This window comes from Sapajus apella, unplaced genomic scaffold, assembly GCF_009761245.1.
Source record: "Sapajus apella isolate SASKATOON/1434 unplaced genomic scaffold, GSC_monkey_1.0 scaffold22, whole genome shotgun sequence".
Classification (NCBI taxonomy): domain Eukaryota; kingdom Metazoa; phylum Chordata; class Mammalia; order Primates; family Cebidae; genus Sapajus; species Sapajus apella.
The window spans coordinates 14,896,030-14,919,327 of NW_022436962.1; the positions used below are offsets into that span (position 1 = coordinate 14,896,030).

At 36.6% G+C, this 23,298-nt stretch overlaps 1 protein-coding gene and 1 long non-coding RNA gene across 5 annotated transcripts in view; both read right to left on the minus strand.

Moving 5' to 3' along the window:
• The window catches only part of LPGAT1 (lysophosphatidylglycerol acyltransferase 1), an 88,023-nt gene that overhangs the window by 17,332 nt on the left and 47,393 nt on the right, over positions 1-23,298 (minus strand). For all 4 annotated transcript variants that reach the window (XM_032289164.1, XM_032289162.1, XM_032289165.1 and 1 more), the window contains one exon: positions 19,570-19,696. In XM_032289164.1, coding sequence (XP_032145055.1) covers positions 19,570-19,696 — 127 coding nt within the window. The remainder of the gene's footprint in view (positions 1-19,569; positions 19,697-23,298) is intronic.
• LOC116558901 lies at positions 8,936-14,668 on the minus strand. Its single transcript, XR_004272228.1, has 2 exons — positions 13,820-14,668; positions 8,936-9,372 (listed from the first exon to the last, which is right to left on the minus strand). It is a non-coding gene; the product is annotated as an uncharacterized LOC116558901 (long non-coding RNA).

A 23,298-nucleotide genomic window follows, 5' to 3' on the forward strand; every position in this document is an offset into this window, starting at 1 on the left:
CTAATATAAATAAACCCTCCATAAAGTTTTCTCTGGTCTAAGAAGGCATAAGCTCAGTGGTTAGCACAGAATAGGTACTCTTTGTAAGACAGATAAAAACTTGTTGAATCACATCAGATAATACTTGCAGTATGTAATTACTTTATAAGATTAATTTAGCTTCTGTTAACATAAAATCAGATCTAAGCAACTTAAGGATAACTTAGCAAGGGCCACAGGGCTAAAAGAGATCTTGAAATAATACCTAAAATGTATTTATAAGGAGAAAATTGACATTAAAAAGAAGCTGAATTAAACAAAGGAACATTAAAAATAAGGCTGAATTAAATAGAGGAAGTTTGGGTTTACTAATTGAATTCATGAAGGAATGCTGGTGAAGTATCCATTGCTTCAACAGGGGTGAACATAGGAGCAGGGATATGTGCTGACAGAGAATCTACTCTACCATCTGCCCAGAATAGCTAGGATATTCTCTTCCCTTAGGAGACAGTCAAGAGGGCAGACCAAATGCTCCCTCAAGAGCAATCTACTATTACTCTGATTGGTCACCACAGGATTAAAATATTAAAACGACTAATCCCCTAATATGGCAAAGGATTAAATACATTGAATACCAGTCCTCTTGAAATCAAATAACAGGAGTGCTTGTGGGATTTAAATAAGTAAAAATGTACACAACAGAAATAAACCTTTATAATACAAATAGCTACCCAAATGAAAAACCAGGTCCTAATTTTCAAGAAATGAACATTCTTATTATCAACAATTCAGAATGTACTCTTAAATAGAGAATATACTACCAAAATCCACAGTCAGATTTAAAAGCACTAGATGAAATTACACTTTCAAAAAAAAAGTAAAATAATACTTAGCAGCTGGTACCCCTATATTAGAATTGAAGCGTTTGAATTTTTATGCCAAGACTCCAAAACGTGAGCTAACAAACAACATGGCTAAACCCTCAATTCAATTATGTCAAGATTGTATAAGGTACTAAGCACTGAAGATTCTGAAATAAATAGTTCCTGCTTTCAAACAGCTAATCATCTAGCAGGGGGGAAAGAAAAGTAACAACCAGAATATGATAAATGTTGTGTGAGGATTTTAGAGAACTACTGTGTGAGTTTAAATGAGGCGATGTGTGTATTTACTTATGGCACAGGACATATAAAAGAGGTATCACTCGATGTGGCCTAAAAGAGTACGAAGAATGCTATGGTTTGAATGTGTTTGTCTCTGAAACTCATGTTCGAACTTAGTCCCCAATGTCAGTATTAAAACATGGGGCCTTTAAGAGGTGATTTGGTCATGAGGGTTCTGCTTTCATGAACAGATCAATCCATTCATGGATTAATGGATTGTCACAGGAGTAGGTTAGTTCTCACAAGAGTGAGTCTATTCTAAAAGCCACTTTGAGGAGGCTGAGGCAGGAGAATTGCCTGAACCCAGGAGGCAGAGGTTGTGGTGAGCCGAGATCGCACCATTGCACTCCAGCCTGGGTAACAAGAGCAAAACTCCACCTCAAAAAAAAAAAAAAAAAAAAAAAAAGCCACTTTGGTGCTCAGTGCACTCCTCTCACTCTGTGATACCTTCTGCCATGTAATGAAGCAGCATAAGGGTCTCACCAGAAGCCAACCAGATGCAGTCATCTGATCTTGGACTTCCCAGCCTCCAGAACTATGAGAAAGAAACTTATATTCTTTATAAATTACACAGTCTCAGATACCTTATTACAGCAACAGAAAATGAACTTAAAGATTTTTTTTTTTACTTTGTTAAGTAACATATGCATATAATTTCTAAAAGTCAAAGCATATCACATGGTAGACAACAAAAAATAATGGCCCTATACTTTCCTTCCTCAGACGCCTATTTCTCAGATACAACCCCTTCTGTTTCTTTTGCTATTTACTTCCACATAGATTATAAATGTTTTAATAGCACCATTTCTAGATTATCCTATAAAATTTATTTGTTGGCTTCTTATTATAGCAGGTAAGGATTTGACTATCTTAAACCATTGTCCTCTTCTCCTTCAGCTTCCTCCTTCTCCTCTCCTAGATAATTAAAAATTCCTTCTCAGGCCAGGTGCCCTGGCTCACGCCTGTAATCCCAGCACTTTGGGAGGCCAAGGCAGGCTGATCACCTGAGGTCAGAAGTTTTGAGACCAGCCTGACCAACATGGTGAAACCCCATCTCTACTAAAAATACAAAAATTAGCTGGGTGAGGTGGCATGTGCCTGTAATTCCAGCTACTCTGCAGGCTAGGCAGGAGAATCGCTTGAACCCAGGAGGCAGAGGTTGCAGTGAGCCGAGATTGTGACACTGGACTGCAGCCTAGGCAACTAGAGATAGATTCTGTCGCCAAAAAAAAAAAAAAAAAAAAAATTCCTTCTCAGTGTCAATTCTGTCTTTGTAACTATGTCTATGATTATACCTATTAGTTTGTGTTTTATTTCTTATGTGCCTGTTTCATCTAACAGACTGTGCTATTTTCAGCTTTGCATACCCAGTGTATAAATCAATGCCTAAGCCCAGGTGCAGTGGCTCACGCCTGTAATCCCAGCACTTCAGGAGGCTGAGGTGGGTGGACCACGAGGTCAGGAGTTCGAGATCGGCCTGGCCAAATGGTGAAACCCCTCCTCTACTAAAAATATAAAACAATTGGCCTGGTGTGGTGGCGCGTGCCTGTAGTCCCAGCTACTTGGGAAGCTGAGGCAGAACTGCTTGAACCCTGGAGGCGGAGGTTGCAGTGAGCCAGGATCACACTACTGCACTCCAGCCTGGGTGACGGAGTGAGACGGTGTCTCAAAAACAATTAAAAAATAAAATAAAATAAATCAGTGCCTAGTCCTTAGTAGGAACTCAGGTTTGCTGAACAGAATTACATTACAGTAATTTGTGAGCACAAAACTTTATGTGGTATCATCTGTAGACAATCATAAATGTTCACTGACACTACCAGGGTTAGTGTGGCAAGAATAACTCAGAAATCCAGAAACTACTTATTACAAAAAACAGATTTATAGACAAGAACAGAAACTGTCAAATTTAACATATCAGAATATCTCCCAGCATTCAATTCCCAGAAGTTTTACTTTGAGCCATTATCCTGAACTAAGCTTCTTAGGCCTAACAACACACTAAAATGTAATATTTATAGCTTCCCCCTGGAACTATTAGAACAGTTTAAAAAAGAATCCACTCAGTTATCTGAAAATCAATTTCAGAAATTCAGATATAAACTTTTACCTACTTTAATACAGGAGATAAACCAAGGCAGATATTTCCAAAGACTCTACAGTATAGCTAACCTAGGGATATACCAGCAGATACTTTTGAGTGACTTCAAAGTTTGTTTAGATAGGAAGATGGCAAGTACCACCTAGGCCACTGCTTCCCCTTCTTAGTCAAGGATAACTGAGCCCTACTCTTGAGCCTTATTCCTTGCAACAATTAAAAGCATTCAAAATACCACTTGGAGATATAAACAATGAGATGGCATTTTTAGAAATGGAATTTATTATATCTTTATTCATTTTATATCCTTTGAGATACACAGTAAGATGCTTAACAAATGCTTGCTGAGTGAGCAGAAGTGAACTCTCCAGTAAGCAAAATATGACATTGGTTTATCTGCTTAAGAGAATCACTATTATACTTTCTATGTGTCTAATGACGTTTGTAAACTTATTATTGTGAAATAATTTCAGACTCAAAAGTTGTAAAAATAGTATAAAAATTCTCATATGCTTCACCCAGATTCCCCAAATGTAAATATTTCTCACATTTGCTTTATCATTCTCTCTATCCATATCTATTTTTTTCTGTCATTTTTTTTCCCTCAAATTTTGAGAATAAGTTAAATGAAAAGGCTAAACCAAAAGATCTAGGTAGTCCTTCCATTTCTCAGATTCAATGACTAAGTAAAAGATAAACAGCAATTATCAGTGAGAATTATGTTTAAACATTATTCAATTAAAATTAAATGCCTAGGAATTTTTGTGTTTGGGGGCATAATATTTCCAACAAAACTAAATTAGAAAGTAAGAGGTATTTTTGGAATAACAATGGCACTTTGCTAGGTCTTAAGGAGAACTGAAAGTGAAAAAGACATGGTCAACCCCCAAAGAGTCAAGGAGGTGGGGAGAGAATTCTTTATTTCCAATACTTATTTCCAGTTACTTACCAAATTATAACATTTTCAAAATCATATTATGTCCACATTCATCTATTGATAATATCCCAGTAAATTAGCTTTATCTGTTACTATTTTAGTTCTGTGTGTATAGGTTAATTTTTGACATCTGGGTTAAGTCTTGACTGGGCTAAGCGATGCTCACATAGCTGGTAAAATGTTATTTCTGAGTGTGTCTGTGTGGGTGTTTCTGCAAAAGATTAGCATTTGAACTGATGAACTGAATAAAGTGCATGCTGCCTACCCCCCATGTGGCAAGGCATCATTTAATCCATTGAGGGCCCAAAGAGAACAAAAAGGTGGAGGAAGGGCAAATTTACTCTTTCTACTTGAGCTGGGCCATCCATCTTCTCCTCGCCTTCAATATCAGCACTCCTGGTTGGTGGGCTTTCAGACTGAGACTGGGACTTACACAGTACCCCAATTCTCCTTTTGACTTGGACCAGGACTTACACCATCAGCTCCCCAGTTCTTGGGCTTTCAGACTCAGACTAGAACTGACAACATTGGCTCCCTTGGTTTTCAGACCTTCAAGGCTTGGACTAGAATGACATCACTGGCTTTTCCAGGCCTCCAGCTTACAGAGAGCAGACTGTGGGACTTCTCAGCATCCATAATCACATGACCCAATTTCTCATGATAAATCTCTTTCTATATATCTTTATACAGATGATCCTTGACTTACAATGGGGTTACAGTGTGATAAACCCATTATAAGTTGAAAATGCATTTAATACACCTAACCTACTGAACATCAAAGCTTAGCCTAGCATATCTTAAATGTGCTGAGACCATTTACATTAGCCTACAGTTGAGCAATTATCTAACACAAAGCCTATTCTATAATAAAGTGTTTAACACTGCACACAGATGGGCATTTTGTAGAGATGATGGGATGTGAAAACACATAACACAATATCCAAAAAGCACTGGTACACTGTGGAGTATTGGTTGTTTACCCTCACGAACATGTGGCTGACTGGGAGCTGCAGCTTACTGCTACTGCCCAGTGTCTCAAGAGAGCATTGTACCACATATCACTAGCCTGGGAAAAGATCAAAATTCAAGATTCAAATTGTGGTATCTACTGAATGTCTATTGCTTTCATACCATCATAAAATAAAAAAAATCATAAAGTTGAATGATTGTAAGTCAGGGACCATCTATATATTCTATTAATTTGATTTATCTGGAGAATCCTGACTTCTTATGGTAACATAAAAAATTCAAATTTCTTTCATGTATAGTTTTGATAAATATCTTAAATTAGCCATATCTTTTAATTAGAGAATGAAATTTTTACCTTATTTATAATGATGATTCACCTGATTCTTCAACATCATTACAGAGATACAGAATTTGATTCACAATATAGCCAAACCTCATTACGACCACTTATATTTTATGTCTCCATCCTGAATGGCATCCAACTTTTTTTTTTTTTGAGATAGAGTATCACTCTGTCACCCAGGTTGGAGTGCAGTGGCACGATCTTGGCTCACTGAAACTCTGCAACCTCTGCCTCATGGGTTCAAGCGATCCTCTTGCTGACCTCCCAAGCAGCTGGGATTAGAGGCACACACCACCATGTTTAGCTAATTTTTTTTTTTCAGTAGAGATGGGGTTTCACCATGTTGGCCAGACTGATCTCGAACCCCTGACCTAAAGTGATCCTCTCACCTTGGCCTCCCAAGGTGATGGGATTACAGGCATGAGTCACCATACCCAGCCTGAAAAGTTTTATTAATTTTTTTTTAAAGGAAAGGGAGGAAACCTGCTGGTATAGAAAATACAAACTTTTAGGTGGTGAACATTAATAACAACAGCAAAGCAGAACTAAAAAGTTGATTAAATTTAATATGTAATTTTCCATTTTTCCAACTGGAAGCTCTGAACAGTGACTGATGGCAAAAAACATAGACTTTTCTATGGAAAAGCAGGATATGGATGCAAAGCAATAGAAGACAAGCAATGGTAAGAAAAGCAGACAAGAAGAAAAAAATTATTAGTGAAGGATGAAATTATTAATAATTATAAGAAACGAGAAAGAAAAGTCCTAGCATAAGAAAAACTAAAGATAGGATTCTGTTTCCTTCTGCTAGAGGAAAAAATGCAACTATTAGCTCAAAAATCCCTAAAGGCAATATTATCATTAGATGAGTAATTTTGGGGCTGGGCTAAGGGTGACAAAGCCCTGAACGTATATCATTATTGTACCCAAGGATGTATACCTTAGAGTTACTCACAGTTATTACAAAAAGTTGACCTAAAACTTGGTTCCCAATATGCTGATTAACTGATTTTTACTATATTAATTTTATTTTACTTTGTTCTAACTTTTATGTCAAAAAAGAATTATGTAAATTAAAATGTCTTAAAGCTCAGTTTTAAATTATGGATAAAACACTAGAATATGAAAATCTAGACTATGTAATTTGAGTATTTCAAAATCCTTGATTTAAAAGGGAAAAATCTATTTAGTATCTTATTAAATAGTATGCATTTTAAATGTGAGCTTATCAAATTTTTATACCTACCAGATGAAAATGCTTTTGTTGCAATTATTCAAATAGTCATTAAACCAAAATCCTAAATTCTGTGGGCAATTTCTTTTTTCAATTAATTATTTTTAATTGAAGAATACATGTACATTGTAAAAAAAACACTCAAATGGTACAATGCAAAGTACGAGTCCCACCCTAGAGGCACCCACTGTCAACAGTTGAACTCTAACCACATGGCAGCCACTACGTTGCCTGGCTTTTTTTGTGGGGCAGGGAAAGGAACAGCATTCATTGTTTAGACTTGTTTGTTTGAAGTGCTGCCTGTCAAATGCCCACTTAAATTATAACCAATGCATTATTACACTGATTTTAAGATATCTCCCAATTTCAGAGATGTTAATATGCAACAAAATACACAGCTCTACTATGTGGTTTTCAGAGCTTAATTCTGGTATCTACAGTGTGACATTATCTCTGTGGAATGGGCTTTGAATACCATTTTTGTAACTCTCAACTACAAGAAATATCATTAGAAAATCATCCCAAATCCACTTATGCATATTAGACTGAGAGGAACAGGGTAGAAGGGAGACATCTGAGCAGGCCTGAAGGGAGAGTGAGGGTGATCTCACACAGATTTTCAAGGGAAGACTCTTCGTGGAAGAGGAAACATTCAGTAGGAACATGAGGTAGAAATACGTTTGGGATGTTCAGTAACAGCAGGAAAGCCAGTATAGACACAGGGGAATGACTAAGAAGTAGAAGGAAGAGGTCAAATAGGGCCTTACATACCATTGTAAGACTTCTGGGGCTTTTAGATGGGAAACCATGATGGAATTCTGAGCCTAGCACTGACACGACTTGACTTTTAAAAGGAGCACCCAGCTGGGCGTGGTGGCTCATGCCTGTAAACCTAGCACTGTGGGAGGCCGAGGTGGGTGGATCACAAAGTCAGGAGTTCAAGACCAGCCTGACCAACATGGTGAAACCCCATCTCTACTTAAAATACAAAAATTAGCTGGGGACAGAGGCGTGTGCCTGTAATCCCAGCTACTCTGGAGGCTGAGGCAGAAGAAGCACTTGAACTGGGACCCAGGAGGTGGAGGTTGCAGTGAGCCGAGATCATGCAACTACACTCCATTCTGGGCTACAGAGTCTATGTCTGAAGAAAAAAAAAAAAAAAAAAAAAGAAGCACTCTGGATACTATGTTGGAATTCTCCAAGGGACAAAGGTAAAAATAGATGACACATTAGGAGGTTATGTAGTAACCCAGGAGTAGGGTTGAGGTGATAGTGGCTAGGACCAGGGTAAAAAGAAGTAGTCAGGGGATATGTATTTAAATTTAGACACAAAAGATTTCCTGACTGAGTGGGTGCGGAATATGAGAGAAAAAGAAGAGCCACGGACGACCCCAAGGCTTCTGATCTGAGTGATGGGAAGGATGGAGGCTGCTATCAATAATGAGATGGTAAAGGCTATGAAGAAGTATTTATTTTTAGGAAAATCCACAGTTCAGTTTGAGAGTGTTACAGAAAAGGGGTCCCGATCCAGCCCCCAAGAGAGGGTTTTTGGATCTCGCACCAAGAAAGATTTCAGGGTAAGTCCATAGACTAAAGTGAAAGCAAACCTATTAAGAAAGTAGAGGAATAAGGCCGGGCTTGGTGGCTCATGCCTGTAATCCGAGCACTTTGGGAGGCTGAGGCGGGTGGATCACAAGGTCAGAGGTTTAAGACCAGCCTGACCAACACAGTGAAACCCCATCTCTGCTAAAAATACAAAAATTAGCTGGGCATGGTGGTGCGCGCCTGTAATCCCAGCTACTCAAGAGGCTTGAACCCGGGAGGCAGAGGTTGCAGTGAGCTGAGATCATGCCACTGCACTCCAGCCTGGGCGGCAGAGCAAAAAATAAAAAAATAAAGGAAAAGAAAATAGAGGAATAAGGCCAGGCGTGGTGGCTCACATCTGTAATCCCAGCACTTTGGGAGGCCAAGGTGGGTGGATCACGAGGTCAGGAGATCAAGACGATTCTGCCCAACGTGGTGAAACCCCATCTCTACTAAAAATACAAAAATTAGCTGGGTGTGGTGGTTCATGCCTGTAATCCCACCTACCCGGGAGGCTGAGGCAGGAGAATCGCTTGAACCAGGGAGTCGGAGGTTGCAGTGAGCTGAGATCATGTCACAGCATTCCAGCCTGGTGATAGAGTGAGACTCAGTCTCAAAAAAAATAAAAAAGAAAGTAGAGGAATAAAATAATGGCTACTCTATAGACAGAGCAGCCTTGACAGCTGCTGGTTGCCCATTTTTATGTTTATTTCTTGATTATATGCTAAACAAGGGGTCGATAATTCATGTCTCCCCTTTTAGACCATATAAGGTAACTTTCTGACGTTGCCATGAAATTTGTAAACTGTCATGGCACTGGTGAAAGTGTAGCAGTTGAGGACAAGAGGTCACTCTTGTTGCCATCTTGATTTCGGTGTGTTTTAGCCATCTTCTTTACTGCAACCTGTTTGTATCAGGAAGGTCTTTATAACTTGTATCTTGTGCCGACTTCGTATCTCAATCTGTGACTTAGAATGCTTTAATCATTTGGGAATGCAGCCCAGTAGGTCTCAGCCTTATTTTACACAGCCCCTACTCAAGATGGAGTTGCTCTGGTTCAAACACCTCTGACAAGAGGACTATTAGACATACTAGTGGCAGAGTCAAGCACTCAGAAATAAAAATCTGTTTAGTATATTCCTTTGAAGAATACATGATATTTTAATGCTCTCTGCTTTCACATTCACTCATCACTCAAAACTCAGCAACTTCCAACAAAAAATAATACATAATATTTTATTTAGCCATCCCTCTAATAATGGACATTTAGATTATTTAATTTGTTACTCTTACAAAATACCTTGCGGTAACACCCCTGTCCTTCTCTAGGATACACAGCCCCAAGTAAAATTGATTTTTCATAGATAATTTAAAATATTGCTAAACTGCTCTTCAGATTGACTGCATCGATTTGTGTGTGTTCATTTCCCTAAAAGCTCACCAATATTTGATATTGATGAGTAAAAATAGTATTTTCCCTTGTTTTGCATTTTCCTGATGTTTTCATATATGTTTATTTCTATAAATAATGAAACGTCTTTGTTTCTTTTGTACATTTTTCTTCTGGGTTTTAAATATTATTATTATTTGTAAAAATTGTTAAACTGTTTACATATACAGTCACGCACCACATGAAATTTCAGTCAATGATAGTCTGCATATATGACAATGGTTTCCATAGGTTATAATGGAGCTGAAAAATTCCTGTTGCCTAGTGATGTCATAGTCATTGTAATACCATAGCACAATTACTTTATTTTTACAATAAATTTAGTGTAGCCTATGTGTACAGTGTTTATAAAGTCTACAGTAGTATACAGTAATATCCTAGGCCTTCTCATTCACTCATCACTCACTGAGTAACTCAGAGCAACTTTCAGTCCTGCTAACTCCATATATGATAAGTGTATAATTTTTAAAATCCTTTATACTAGCCAGGCATGGTGGCTCACATCTGTAACTCTAGCACTTTGGGAAGCCAAGGTGGGTGGACCACTTGAGCCCAGGAGTTCAAGACCAGCCTGGACAACATGGTGAAGCCCCATCTCTACAAAAAAATACAAAAATTAGCTGGGCACGGTAATGCATGCCTATAATTCCAGCCACCTCAGGAGGCTGAGGTGGGAGAATTGCTTGAGCCTGGGAGGTGGAGGTTGCAGTGACCTGAGATCGTGCCACTGTACCCCCGCCTGGGTGACACAGACAGACACTGTCCCAAAAAAAAAAAAAAAACAAACAAACTTGTATACTCTATTTTTACTGTACCTTTTCTATGTTTAGATACACAAATACTTACTATTGTATTCCAATTGCCTACAGTCTTCACTACAGTAATATGCTGTACAGGTCTACAGCCTAGGAGCAATAGGCTTTATCATATAGCCTAGGTGTGTAATAGGTTACACCATCTAGGTTTGTCTAAGTACACTCTATGATGTTTGTACAATGATGAAATCACCTAATTTCGCATTTCTCAGAAAGCATCCCTGTTGCTAAGTGACACGACTGTATATGCAATACTTATTTTTGTTATGTGCATTTCAAACACTAACTTTATTGTGCCTCTTGAACACTCTAGTTTTTAGTTTTAATTGGACATTTTATTTTTATTTACTTATTTATTTTTATTATTATTATTTTGTGACAGAGTCTCACTCTGTCACCCAGGCTGGAGTGCAATGGCGCTATTTCAGCTCACTGCAACTTCCACTGCCTGGTTGCAAGTGATTCTCATGCTTCAGCCTCTCGAATAGCTGGGATTACAGGCGCCCACCACCACACCAGCTAATTGTTTGTATTTTCAGTACAGATGGGGTCACCACATTGGCCAGGCTGGTTTCAAACTCTTGACCTCAAGGGATCCACCTGCCTCAGACCTCCCAAAGTGCTGGGATTACAAGCATAAGCTACCGTGCCCAGCCTAGTTTTTCATTTTGATGTACTCATATTTGTTTTTTCCTTAATGATTTATGACTTCCGATTTTTGTGTCTTGTAAGGAAGGGCTACCTCACTTGAAGACATAAAGTCTCCTATTTTTTTTTCAAATACTTTTTAATTTTTTTTAGAGACACCCTATTTCACTATGTTGCCGAGGCTGGCCTCAAACACCTGGGCTCAAGCGATCCTTCTGAGTAGCTGGGAATACAGGCACAGGCCCTTGCACCCACCCAAATACTTTAGGGTCTCATTACTGTTGCTGAGATTAAAATCCGCCCGGAATTTATTTTGGTATATAGCATGGAGTAAAATTCTAACTTTTTCTCCCATATTGTGAATCAACAGTCCCAAAGCCATTTATTGGATAGTTTGTCCTTTCTCCATTGATAGGAGAGGGCTACTTAATCATACGTGAGTTCACAAATAAATCTAGACCCGAACTTTTTAATCTCTCTGTTGATCTAGACTTCCTCCTATAACTACACTGTTTTAATTACATTAGTTTAACTAAACTTGACATATGTTAGGAAGAATGCTTTTGTTTTGTTCATCTTCAAAACTATCTTAGCTATTCATTTATATTTACTCTCTCAAATGAATTTTAGAGCCAATATTTTGTCAAGTGTCTTGAAAAACCATCCTGAATTCTGTTTGGAATTATATTAAATTTATAGGTTACTTTGGAAGAAGTGTCATCTTTATAATATTGAGTATTGAGTCTTTCCCTCTATGAACACATGTATTCTCTTTCTATATACTCTGGTCTTTCATGTTTTTACATTTTAGAGATACATAATGAAATGAAATATTTACAAATGATATTATGTGATATCTGAGACTTGCTTCAAAATAATCCACTGGGATCTGAAAATAATGTAGAGGAAATAACATTGACCCTAAGTTGGTAATTGTTGAAGGAGTATGATGGGTACATGAGATTTCATTTACAGGTCTGAAAGTTTCCATAATAAAAATATTTTGAGGGAATAACTATTTCTGAAATTATGGCCCCTAAAACTTATGAAAACTCATGAAGTTTTTGTTTTGTTGTCTTAGGGAGTAAGGGTAAAACAGAAGGAAAGATCAAAATGATATGTAATCAAAAATACATAAAGGTTTAGGCGTAAAATTACTAAATGTTATTCTCTGTTTTTAAGTGTTGGTAATTTTTCTCACAAATAACCTTTCCCTTATCTCTTTGACAATAATTCTCACTGTGCGGATGTAATTAATAATACTTTCCAAACTAATGTAGGCTATGTATGTGCCCAGCCACAGAAATTGTTAGATCACAGAATATGTGTATTTTCATCTTAATAAGTATAGTCAAGTAGTTCTCAAAGTGGTCACAGTACATTATAATCTCATTAGCAGTATATAGGAGGTCACCTTTTCCCATATCAGTGTCAAAGTCACTACCTTTGATTTTTCCATATCTGACTGGCTTGAGTGGTGTATCATTTCTTTTATCAACTACAAATACCCTAAAGCAAATATGTCAAAATGTTAATGTTTGTCTACTCTTGCTAGAGAGCATATGTATCTTTAAAAACTATTAAATATTTTTTCTAAATTAATTCCCCCCTCCCCAAATTGAAAATAAGTTATTTCCCAAAGTTCATGGTTGAATACCTTCTCCCAAGTAACCAAAGTCCTAATCAATTTCGACATGAAAACAATACCTCTGCTTTTAGTAATCTATCTATGCCACTACACTTATGGTTATATCATTTCTCAAGATTTTGAACATGAAAAGATAAGCTACTTCTGCACAAGGATCATTTTCTCCAACTCATTGTCCTAATTGAAGTGAAACAGACATTTATATTAAAGGACAGATGTTACTTTTGCCTTTATCCCTATAAATACTCTCCCTGTAATTAAATCAAATCATGTTTAATTTTCCTATTAACCACTGAATGGCAGTGCACTGTGCCTACTACTTGCTTAGTAGGAACAAGTTGTCTTCCAGTTTGATAGAAATATAAAGAGGAGAGGAGGAGGAGAAAGTTCTTTACTTTCAGATATTTCCATTAGGTAAGTCTTAGTTCCTTTAAAACAAGCATTACTTTTGAAAAAGTTCAATAATGTAGCTGCATGCATACTAATAAAAAATATTTCTCTAAACCATCAATAATATTGGTAAGAAATGAATTTTTTAAAAAGCATCTTTTCTCTTAAAGATGATATTCTCCATATATTGGCTGAGATCCAATATATGGAGAATGGTGGTTTATAAATACCGGTTTTATCAATAATCTATCATTCTTTCTGTATCTTAATAATGGTGCTTTATATTTACAAGGTGTTTTGGGTTTTTTTTTAAGTCTTTTTTTTTTTTTTGAGTCAGAGTCTTGCTCTGTTGCTGAGGCTGGAGTGCAGTGGTGCGATCTCAGCTCACTGCAATCTCCATCTCCTAGGTTCAAGTGACTCTCCTGCCTCAGCCTCCTGAGTAGCTGGGACTACAGGCACATGCTACTATGCCTGGCTAATTTTTGTATTTTTGGTAGAGACGGGGTTTTACCATGTTGGCCAGGCTGATCTCGAACTCCTAGCCTCAAGTGATCTGCCCACCTCGGCCTCCCAAAGCGCTGGGATTACTAGTACGAGCCACCATGCACAGCCTAAAAGACTCTTTTACCTGTATATTATTTGCAATTCATAACAATGCATCTGCCGAAGACAGGGCAACTTCTGGCCATCAGAGTCCCAGCATTAGCAAAGTTGCCTGGGCACTTAATCATCATTTGCCAGAAGTTTTCTGAGAAATATGCTCTAAACACATGCCCTAAAAGCTCAACTTCTGAAACACAGCAATACTACCTATTTGTGAGATAGGCTTTAGTATATAACTCTGCCACAAATGTTCACTTTCTTATGTATGTGGTATTTTAAGTAGTTAAGTAGTATTTTATATAAAAATAACGTGTATTTTATGGTGTTTTATATATAACATGTCATCTCTTCTAGAAATCCCAAAAACCAACATAAGCCTGAGTAGTAAATTAATCTGGAAAACTGCTATTATTGGAAGAAATAAATAGTTTATTTCAGAGTATTTAAAATAAATTATTACATTCTTATGCTTTTTCCTAAGTGTCAGTACAGAAATTTCAAATCAAGAAAAACATTCTGCTGCACGTTCTGGCAATTTAGATATTCTTTTTCTATTTAAATAAAGAACTTTTCTTTTTAAAGAACTTATTAACACAGTACGAAGGGAGTTACTCTGTGGGAAAATGCCATTTTTGTTCAGTGATCTCTATACACTTGCTTGTCATATTATGTTTCAATGAGGTACAGAACAGGTAGTGGAATTTATTTGGCATACTGGACTATAATTTATAAGAAGTGAAAATAAATGTATTATGGAAATATGTAATCTAGCCAGGTGTGGTGGCAGGTGCCTGTAAACCCAGCTACTCGGGAGACTGAGGCAGGAGAATCGCTTGAACCCAGGAGGCAGAGGTTGCAGTGAGCTGAGATTGCACCACTGCATTCCAGTCTCGGTGTTGTAGCGAGATTGTCTCAAAATAAATAAATATATAAAATAGACAAACTACTGATTAATGTTAAATAAATTATGCTAACTATATTGTTTCCCAAGTGAATTCCGATGGTAAGGAATGCTATTGCATAACAATATAATAACCCAGCCACCCAGAGCCACATTTTGTGGCTCTCAGCAGTCACCAAGATGTACTGCATGTGAGAGCACAGTTATTGCCCTCTATGAAATCTACCTAAAATATGATAAAAGTATCTCAAATATATAGAAACTTATTATAGATTTAGTATTTATGAATTATTAAACTTTCTCTTAATCCGAACTTTCAACTTGGAGTTTGTCTTAGAATTGTGTTTCATTTAATTAGTACTACCTATGAATTTGTTTTGATTTGATCCATAATAACTGCCTTTTAAGTGGTACTAGTGTTCTAAGATTTATCTATGTTAGCTCTTTTTTTTAAATTACAGAACTCTCTAGGCTTCTGATGCTTGTTTGTCAGCTCTATTGATAACATTTTACCAACTAAACTATTTCTTTTAAAATGGAGAAATTAAAATACATGAAATAACTTAAGTGGGATCTAATAAATGCTGAGCAGGATGGGATAATTACTTTCTGACTGTCATATGTCATATTCCTCAAAATTACACTAAAAAACTAGCAACAGGCCAGGCTCGGTGGCTCAAGCACTTTGAAAGGCTGAGGCAGGCAGATCACTGGAGCTCAGGAGTTTGACACCAGCCTGGCCAACATGGTGAAACCCCATCTCTACTAATAATACAAAAATTAGCCAGGCACAGTGGCAGGCACCTGTAATCCCAGATACTTGGGAGGGTGAGGCAGGAGAACTGCTTGAACCCAGTAGGTAGAGGATGCAGTAAGCCGAGATTGTGCTACTACACTCTAGCCTGGGCAACAGAATGAAACTGTGTCTCAAAAAAAAAAAAAAAAAAAAAAAAAAAACCAACAATAAAAAACAAAAACAAAAACAAACAAAAAAACTAGCAATAGTACTGACTTGCCCAGCTATATACCATACTCACTAAGTGATCACTTCAATTAATTCTCAAGAAACAGGGCTGCTTTATTTATTTATCTTTTTAAGTCTGCTAAGACAAAAACAAATCCTTTCTACATCACGGGAAACAAAATTGGCTGGCACCATATGGATTAATAGTTCTAGAGTTCTGGAGAAATTATGCTTAACTGCAGGGAAAAAAAAAAAAAACCTTCATTAATAGTTTTTCAAATCTGCCTATAGGTGAAGATAAGCAAGCCAACACTAAACAAAACTACTGTTTTTTAGTGAGCTTTATAGTTTCCAGACAACCTTTTCTTATGTTTTGGGTACCCATTCCCCACTTTAAGCAGTTGATACTATCCAGTTTTTCTTGCCAATCTCCTCACATTAAAAAAGGAAGGGATCTAACCTCATTTATATTATTCACATTTTTATATATAATGTGATTTCTAATGCTGTATTTAAAAACTTTTATTCTAATTGGAAACATCTTTTCCTTGTTTAAAAATTTTAAAATATAACCCAATGAATGAAGAGTCTGAATTAAAACCACTCTTTCTTTCCCTATGCTCCATGGTGTCCTGATGGCCAAGAACAGTACATGAGAAGTCACTCTATGGTTGATAGAGACTATTCCTGGAAGCTGCTAAAGACATGGCCCACATCCTCTCTCACAAGCTTCTTGCAAAACCACAGTACTATCCTGACACCAAGACACCTCTGTTCTTTCTTGCCCTTTTCATTTGTTCTCCATTTCTGAACACAGGTCCTTCCTCTCCCCTAACATTGGTTAGACAAGAATATCAGTTCCTGGGAAGAAAAGTATTCTCCTCACCTGTCTCAAGACTCGTAGGGCTTGTATGTATGTGTATATTCATAAATAATCAGGCATAATTTGTACTTTACTATCATGGAGTATGATTATCGTATGATTTAATCTGTAGTAGTCTAACACATTGATTTTCTTTATTAGAAAGTATTTTTCTGTATCAAACTGACCATTCCTCATCTTCTATCTATTATGGGGTTTTCATCTCTAAGTCAGGGGTCCTTAATTTATGAGGTCATATATAATTTTGAGAATAGAGTGAAAGCTATGAACTTTCTCTGTAGAAAAGTATAAACATTCTCAAAATTTCACATATTCAGTTAAAAAATTATCTGAGGTCTATCCATGAGCCCCAGCATAAGAACCTCTGTTTCAAGTAAATTTTTTTTTTTTTTTTTTTGAGACAGAGTCTCACTCTGTCACCCACGATGGAGTACAATGGCACAGTCATGGCTCACAGCAACCTCCACCTCCCAGGTTCAAGCGATTCTCCTGTCTCAGCCTCCCAAGTAGCTGGGACTATGGGCGTGTGCCACCACACCCGGCTAATATTTGTATTTTTAGTAGAGACGGAGTTTCACTATGTTGGCCAGGCTGGTCTTGAACTCCTGACCTTGTGATCTGCCTGCCTCGGACTCCCAAAGTGCTGGGATTATATGCGTGAGCCACCGCGCCCAACCTCAAGTGAATTTAAGAGGCTGTTAAAGTAATCTTGCTATAAGTGGGCCATTTCTTCCATTTCCATGATCCTTTATGATTCATTTTTTCCTGATTATCTATAAACTAAAATTTCCTCTAGTTATTGACTAAAAGAGAAAAGCAGGGTTACCTATACTAGACTGCCTATACAACAGAATGTTTTCTTCCTCATCTGTTCTTTTTTGGGTATGATTTGCTAGGAAGATCTACATACATCCAATGCACGTGTATCAAGTGCACATACAGTCAGTCATACATCCAACAGCCAGATTCCTAGCTTGGGCATTAACATTGTCCTTTATTTAAAGATTATAATTTAAAAACTTACTGAAGGTTTGCTATGTTTCACACATGTGGAAATAAAACTGTTCCTAGAGCAATTTCTTCCAGAGCCTAGCACATTGCCTTATACATAATAAGTCCTCAATAACTTAAGTAAAAGGGACAACCTGTGGAAAGGAGTCAGAAAACAGACATGAAGAATTACACTCCTACCTTACTCAATGTAAGCCACACACCAGAATCAACTGTAATTTTATAGTCATCCCTCACACATCAAAAACCCCAACTATGACTATGTAATTTTAAATATCAGAATTTAAGTTTCATTCAAATTCTTCCAACTCTGTACTTATATTTGTATTAACAAAACTCTGATGGTTTACACATATAAAAATATGCTACCTATATACTATCAATGGGTATATAATTTGAGTTGTTTTCCTCTAGAATTGAGGGATTTTGTAGCAATTGTGATCTTGCTTAGGACCAATTCCTCATCTTTGTAAGGTAGTCGCCATGGGTTGAGGTCTTTCACATGGAAACACAGTAAGGCTAAAAGGCCTATAAAGTCATCAAAACCAAACAGGCCTTATCAGCCTGTGCTTCATATAAATACCTATCTTATTTATATAAATTCCTTAAAAAAATTACATTTGAAAAAAGCTAGCACAGATTTCAATAAATGTTTTTGCTACTGTTTATGCAAATGACAGACATATTAAAATATTAACAATTTAAAAGTGTAAGTCATAGCTAAATTACCAATTTAATCATTCAGAAAATCTTATGTGGATTAACGATTTAAAAACAAATTTAATTTCTGTCAGAGGTGTCTGAAACAGAGCAACTCTTTTTTTTTTTTTTTTTTTTTTTGAGACGGAGTCTCACTCATGTTACCCAGGCTGGAGTGCAATGGCGCGATCTCAGCTCACCGCAACCTCCGCCTCCTGGGTTCAGGCAATTCTCCTGCCTCAGCCTCCTGAGTAGCTGGGATTACAGGCACACACCACCATGCCCAGCTAATTTTTTGTATTTTTGGTAGAGATGGGGTTTCACCACGTTGACCAGGATGGTCTCGATCTCTTGACCTCGTGATCCACCCGCCTCGGCCTCCCAAAGTGCTGGGATTACAGGCTTGAGCCACCGCGCCCGGCTGCAACTCTTATCTTGAATAGGAGCTGGGTAAAATGAGGCTGAGACCTACTAGGCTGCATTCTCAGACAGTTAAGGCATTCTAAGTCACATCATGAGACAGGAGGCCAGCACAAAATACAGGTCATAAAGATCTTGCTAATAATACAGGTTGCAGTAAAGAAGCCACTAAAACCCACCAAAACCAAGATGGCCACCAAGAGTGACCTTTGGTCATCCTCACTGCTATGCTCCCACCAGCGCCATCACAGTTTACAAATGCCATGGCAATGTCAGGAAGTTACCCTATATGGTCTAAAAAGGAAGGCATGAATAATCCACCCCTTATTTAGCATATCATCAAGAAATAACCATAAAAATGGGCAACCCCTGAGGGCTGCTCTATCTATGGAGTGGCCATTCTTTTATTCCTTTACTTTCCTAATAAACTTGCTTCCACTTTATGGACTCACCCTGAATTATTTCTTGCGCAAGATCCAAGAACTTCTCGTGGGGTCTGGATCAGATGCCCTTTTCCGTAGCATCTCTATTAATACATACCTTCTTAACCAAGTGAGTATATATTTATTCTTGATGTTTGCCCTTTAAGTTAACTTTTACTGAAAAGTGTCAGGCAACCAAGTAATCACAGTGCCTTTAGAATACAATTTTTAGAGGTCTCTATCACCGAGTGAAATAGCTACTTCAAATGAGATTTTAATATTAAAAATGCGGCATAAAAATGAACTTGAGCCAACTATTTCTACTGGGTAAGATTAAAAACTAAATATTCCCACTGTCGTAAAATAGTATTGTTGAATATATTCTGAGTACTAATATAGAATTCTTACCTGTAATGTACATGTGTGACTGTTGGTTTCCTGTATCCAAGGATCCAGGTTTGAATATCTATAGGTTCAGCTTTGGGATAAGCTATCGTTGTATCTATTATCCACTGGAGGCCTTTTGATTTGCTGTCTGAGACCAAAGAAAAAAAGACTTAAAATTAAATCAACTTTAATATCATCTGCAGCAAATGACATAGTACTTGACCAATGTAAGGTATGTCAATATACCTTTTGCTTTAAGAAAAATTCTAAGGATGAACTTTGGTGCTGTTGTTCTATAATGCTCTTCAGAAGAAACTAAGCATTGCCTAATATGTTATAAAGTGGATGAACCTCAAAACAAAGAACACTATTATCTACTGAACATGAACCATTCAAGTATCTGATACAATTATGCACTATGAAGGTCTAATTTATATTTAACACTCCTATAAAAAAACTGACCTATGAAAAGGTCAGAAACTATACTCACATCATAAAAACAAAAACCAGACTTTAAAATAAAACAAAATCATTCACTTAATATAATATAATATAATATAATATAATATAATATAATACAAACACCAAGATTTGTGATACTAGGACAGACATTAATAAATATTGGAACATGGCCACAAAATTAAGCATTCTTTATGGATACAGTTTGTCTGTTGCTGCTCTTATTCAAAACAAAGCAGTCCGGGTGCAGTGGCTTATGCCTGTAATCCCAGCACTTTGGGAGGCCGAGGTTGGCGGATTACCTCAGGTCAGGAATTCAAGACTGGCCCGGCTAACATGGTGAAACCCCATCTCTACTAAAAATACAAAAAATCAGCCAGATACGGTAGCGCGTGCCTGTAGTCCCAGCTGTTTGGGAGGCTGAGGCAGGAAAATCGCTTGAACCCAGAAGGTGAAGGTTGCAGTGAGCCAAGATTGCACCACTGCACTGTCTGGGTGACAGAGAGAGGGTCTGTCTCAAAAAATAATAATAAATAAATGAATAAGTAAGTAAGTAAGTAAGTAAATAAAGTAAAATATCTCCCCCAATTTTAGCAAGAGTTATTTATATATAAAGCAATAAAGCTTCCTGTCCTTTGGAAGGTACAACTGATGACTACTGTTGTAAAGAGGGGATGGTAAGTTCTGCTAAGTTTGATCCTTTGCACACTGTTTTTATCCCAGCATGGGGTACAAAGGTGAGCGAGAACTGAAAAGGGAATCCTCACAGAGGATACTGATGGCCAGAGTTAGAGTATAATGGTCCATTATTTATTTGATGTATGTAAGAGATCCCTAAAAAAAGAAAGCTCATTTTCAAGTGTAAGTCCAAATGTGCATAAGGAATCAATGACATACTACTTTTGTATGTCAAATAATTTAAAACCTGGCCTTAAATTCTGTAAAGATTTTAGAACAACATTGTGCAGGAGAAAAATATACTTGTAAAACAAGTAAAAAAATTAATTTTTAAATAACATATTGCTACATGAACAGGGTTTATGTAAAACATCACATTTTAACAAGCTACCAATGATATACCTGCTGAAATGTTTAGGAGTAAAGTATACTGTTGAAGCTTATTTTGAGATGCATTAAAAAATGAAACAACCAAGATGGATTAATGGATGGACAGAAGGATGAAGATATTTTTAATATATTTGTTTGAAATATATATATATATAAATAAGTAAATATATATGTATTTCAGACAAATATATTAAAATGTTAAGTATAGAATCTAGTTAGCTCACAGATATCCACTGTAAAATTCTTTCAACTCTTATGTATGTTTGAAAATTTTTATCATGAAATGATAAGAAAGAAACACCAAAATTCAGTTTAGTATCTATTAAATTATGTGATAACAAAAATACTAATCCTTTTAAAGTTAATCAGACAGAACTTAATTTTGGTATGTATGTATGGATCACATATTAAAAACAAACACAAAGGCATAGTTTGTGTATACATGGAATAAAATGCTAGTGAATATGTACACAAAAGAAAATAAAATGCAAAATACCAAAATATAGAAAATATAAAATATAGGTAAAACTAGTTTTCAGATATACTTATGATTTTTTCCTAAACAGGAAGAATGAAAAATTTTAAGGTAGGATTAAAAAATAGATTACTTTGCTTTAGTTACAAACATAAACTAGTTCTCTCTAAAAGAACAAACCATTTTTTTTCATTATTATGCAATCAGTATAACAATTGCCCCTACCTTTGAGATCTAGAACACCACAGGGTATTGACTGGGGGAAACTATTTTAAAACAGAAGTCTTTATTAGTGCAACTAATCCTGTTTGGAAGGCATTTGCCTTCAAGCTTTGGCTTGGCTGCCATTGCCAGTGTCTCTACAGTAGTGAAGCTATTCTCAACTTTCCTTTTCTATTAAAAGACTCTTTCAATTTGTCTTTTTAATAGATGATGAAAGATTAAAAGAGCTGACTGCCAAGCAGCTGCTTGGGAAAAACAAAAGGAAAGCTCAGTTAAATCTCACAGGCATTATTTCTACGTCTGGTCCTTATTGCCATTTAAAAACACACTATTTCTGAAGGCCAATCATTTCAATTCTCATCTAAAGAATTTGAAAAGAAACAGCAAAACACTACAAAGGAAACAGGCCTAATGATTGCCTTTCAGCTTTTTAGTTTATAACCAAACTTTCACGGTAGTATCTTAAACTTGTTCTAAACAGTCTTCATGCTATGGACATAAATATCTTCTGCAAAACTTGTAATTTACCAGGCTATCTCCAAGGTAATTGCATCTTTGACTATGATTTGCTTTTTCCTGGTAAGAAGGTAATACATACACATTATTTTTAAAAACAGAAAATTCAGAAAAGCATTAATAAATAGAGCAAAATAATCCATAATGTTACAACTCAGAAAAGCAATCACTGCTAACATTTTGGTGTCTTTCCTTTCACGCATTTCCTACTGCCTTGTTGTTTCCGTATTTGAATTCAAATTGTTTTCACCAGAGTTGTATGTTTCCCCACCCTATTAACATTAGAACATAAACATTTTCCCAAGACAATATAAATATACTCCATAAACATCATTTGTAACAGCTGTGTTGTATTCCATTGTATGGATATTTGATAATCACTAATCCATTATTGCTTCTGGCTAATTCCAGTTTTTTGGCTATTATCTGTAATAAACTTCTTTGCCTGCATTTCAGATTATTTCCTTTTGATAAATATTATTTGCAGTGTAATAACAGAGTCATTTATTAACACTTAATGCTCTTACTACTGTCAAATTGCATTAAATTAGTTCTCTGTATTTAAAACAAACAAGGCTGGATATGGTGGCTTACACCTGTACTCCCAGCACTGTGGGAGGCCGAGGCAGGAGTATCACTTCAGGTTAGGGGTTTGACACTAGTCTGGTCAACATAGCGAGATCCTATCTCTACACAAAAACTAAAATATTAGCCAGGCATGGTGGCATGTGCCTATAACCCCAACTACTCAGGAGGTTGAGGTGGGAAGATCACTTGAGCCCAGGAATTCAAGGCTACAGGGAGCTATGATCATACCACTACACTCCAGCCTGGATAATATAGCAAGACTGCTTCCCAAGAAATCCCAGAAAAAAAGCAAACAAACAAACAAAAAAACAGAAAACCAAAAAGCTTTCTCAATTTAATAAATGAAAATACGTATTATTTAATAAATGAAAAGATTAGTTTTTCAAACATGTCATTTTTATAGCTATATCTTTTAACCTAGC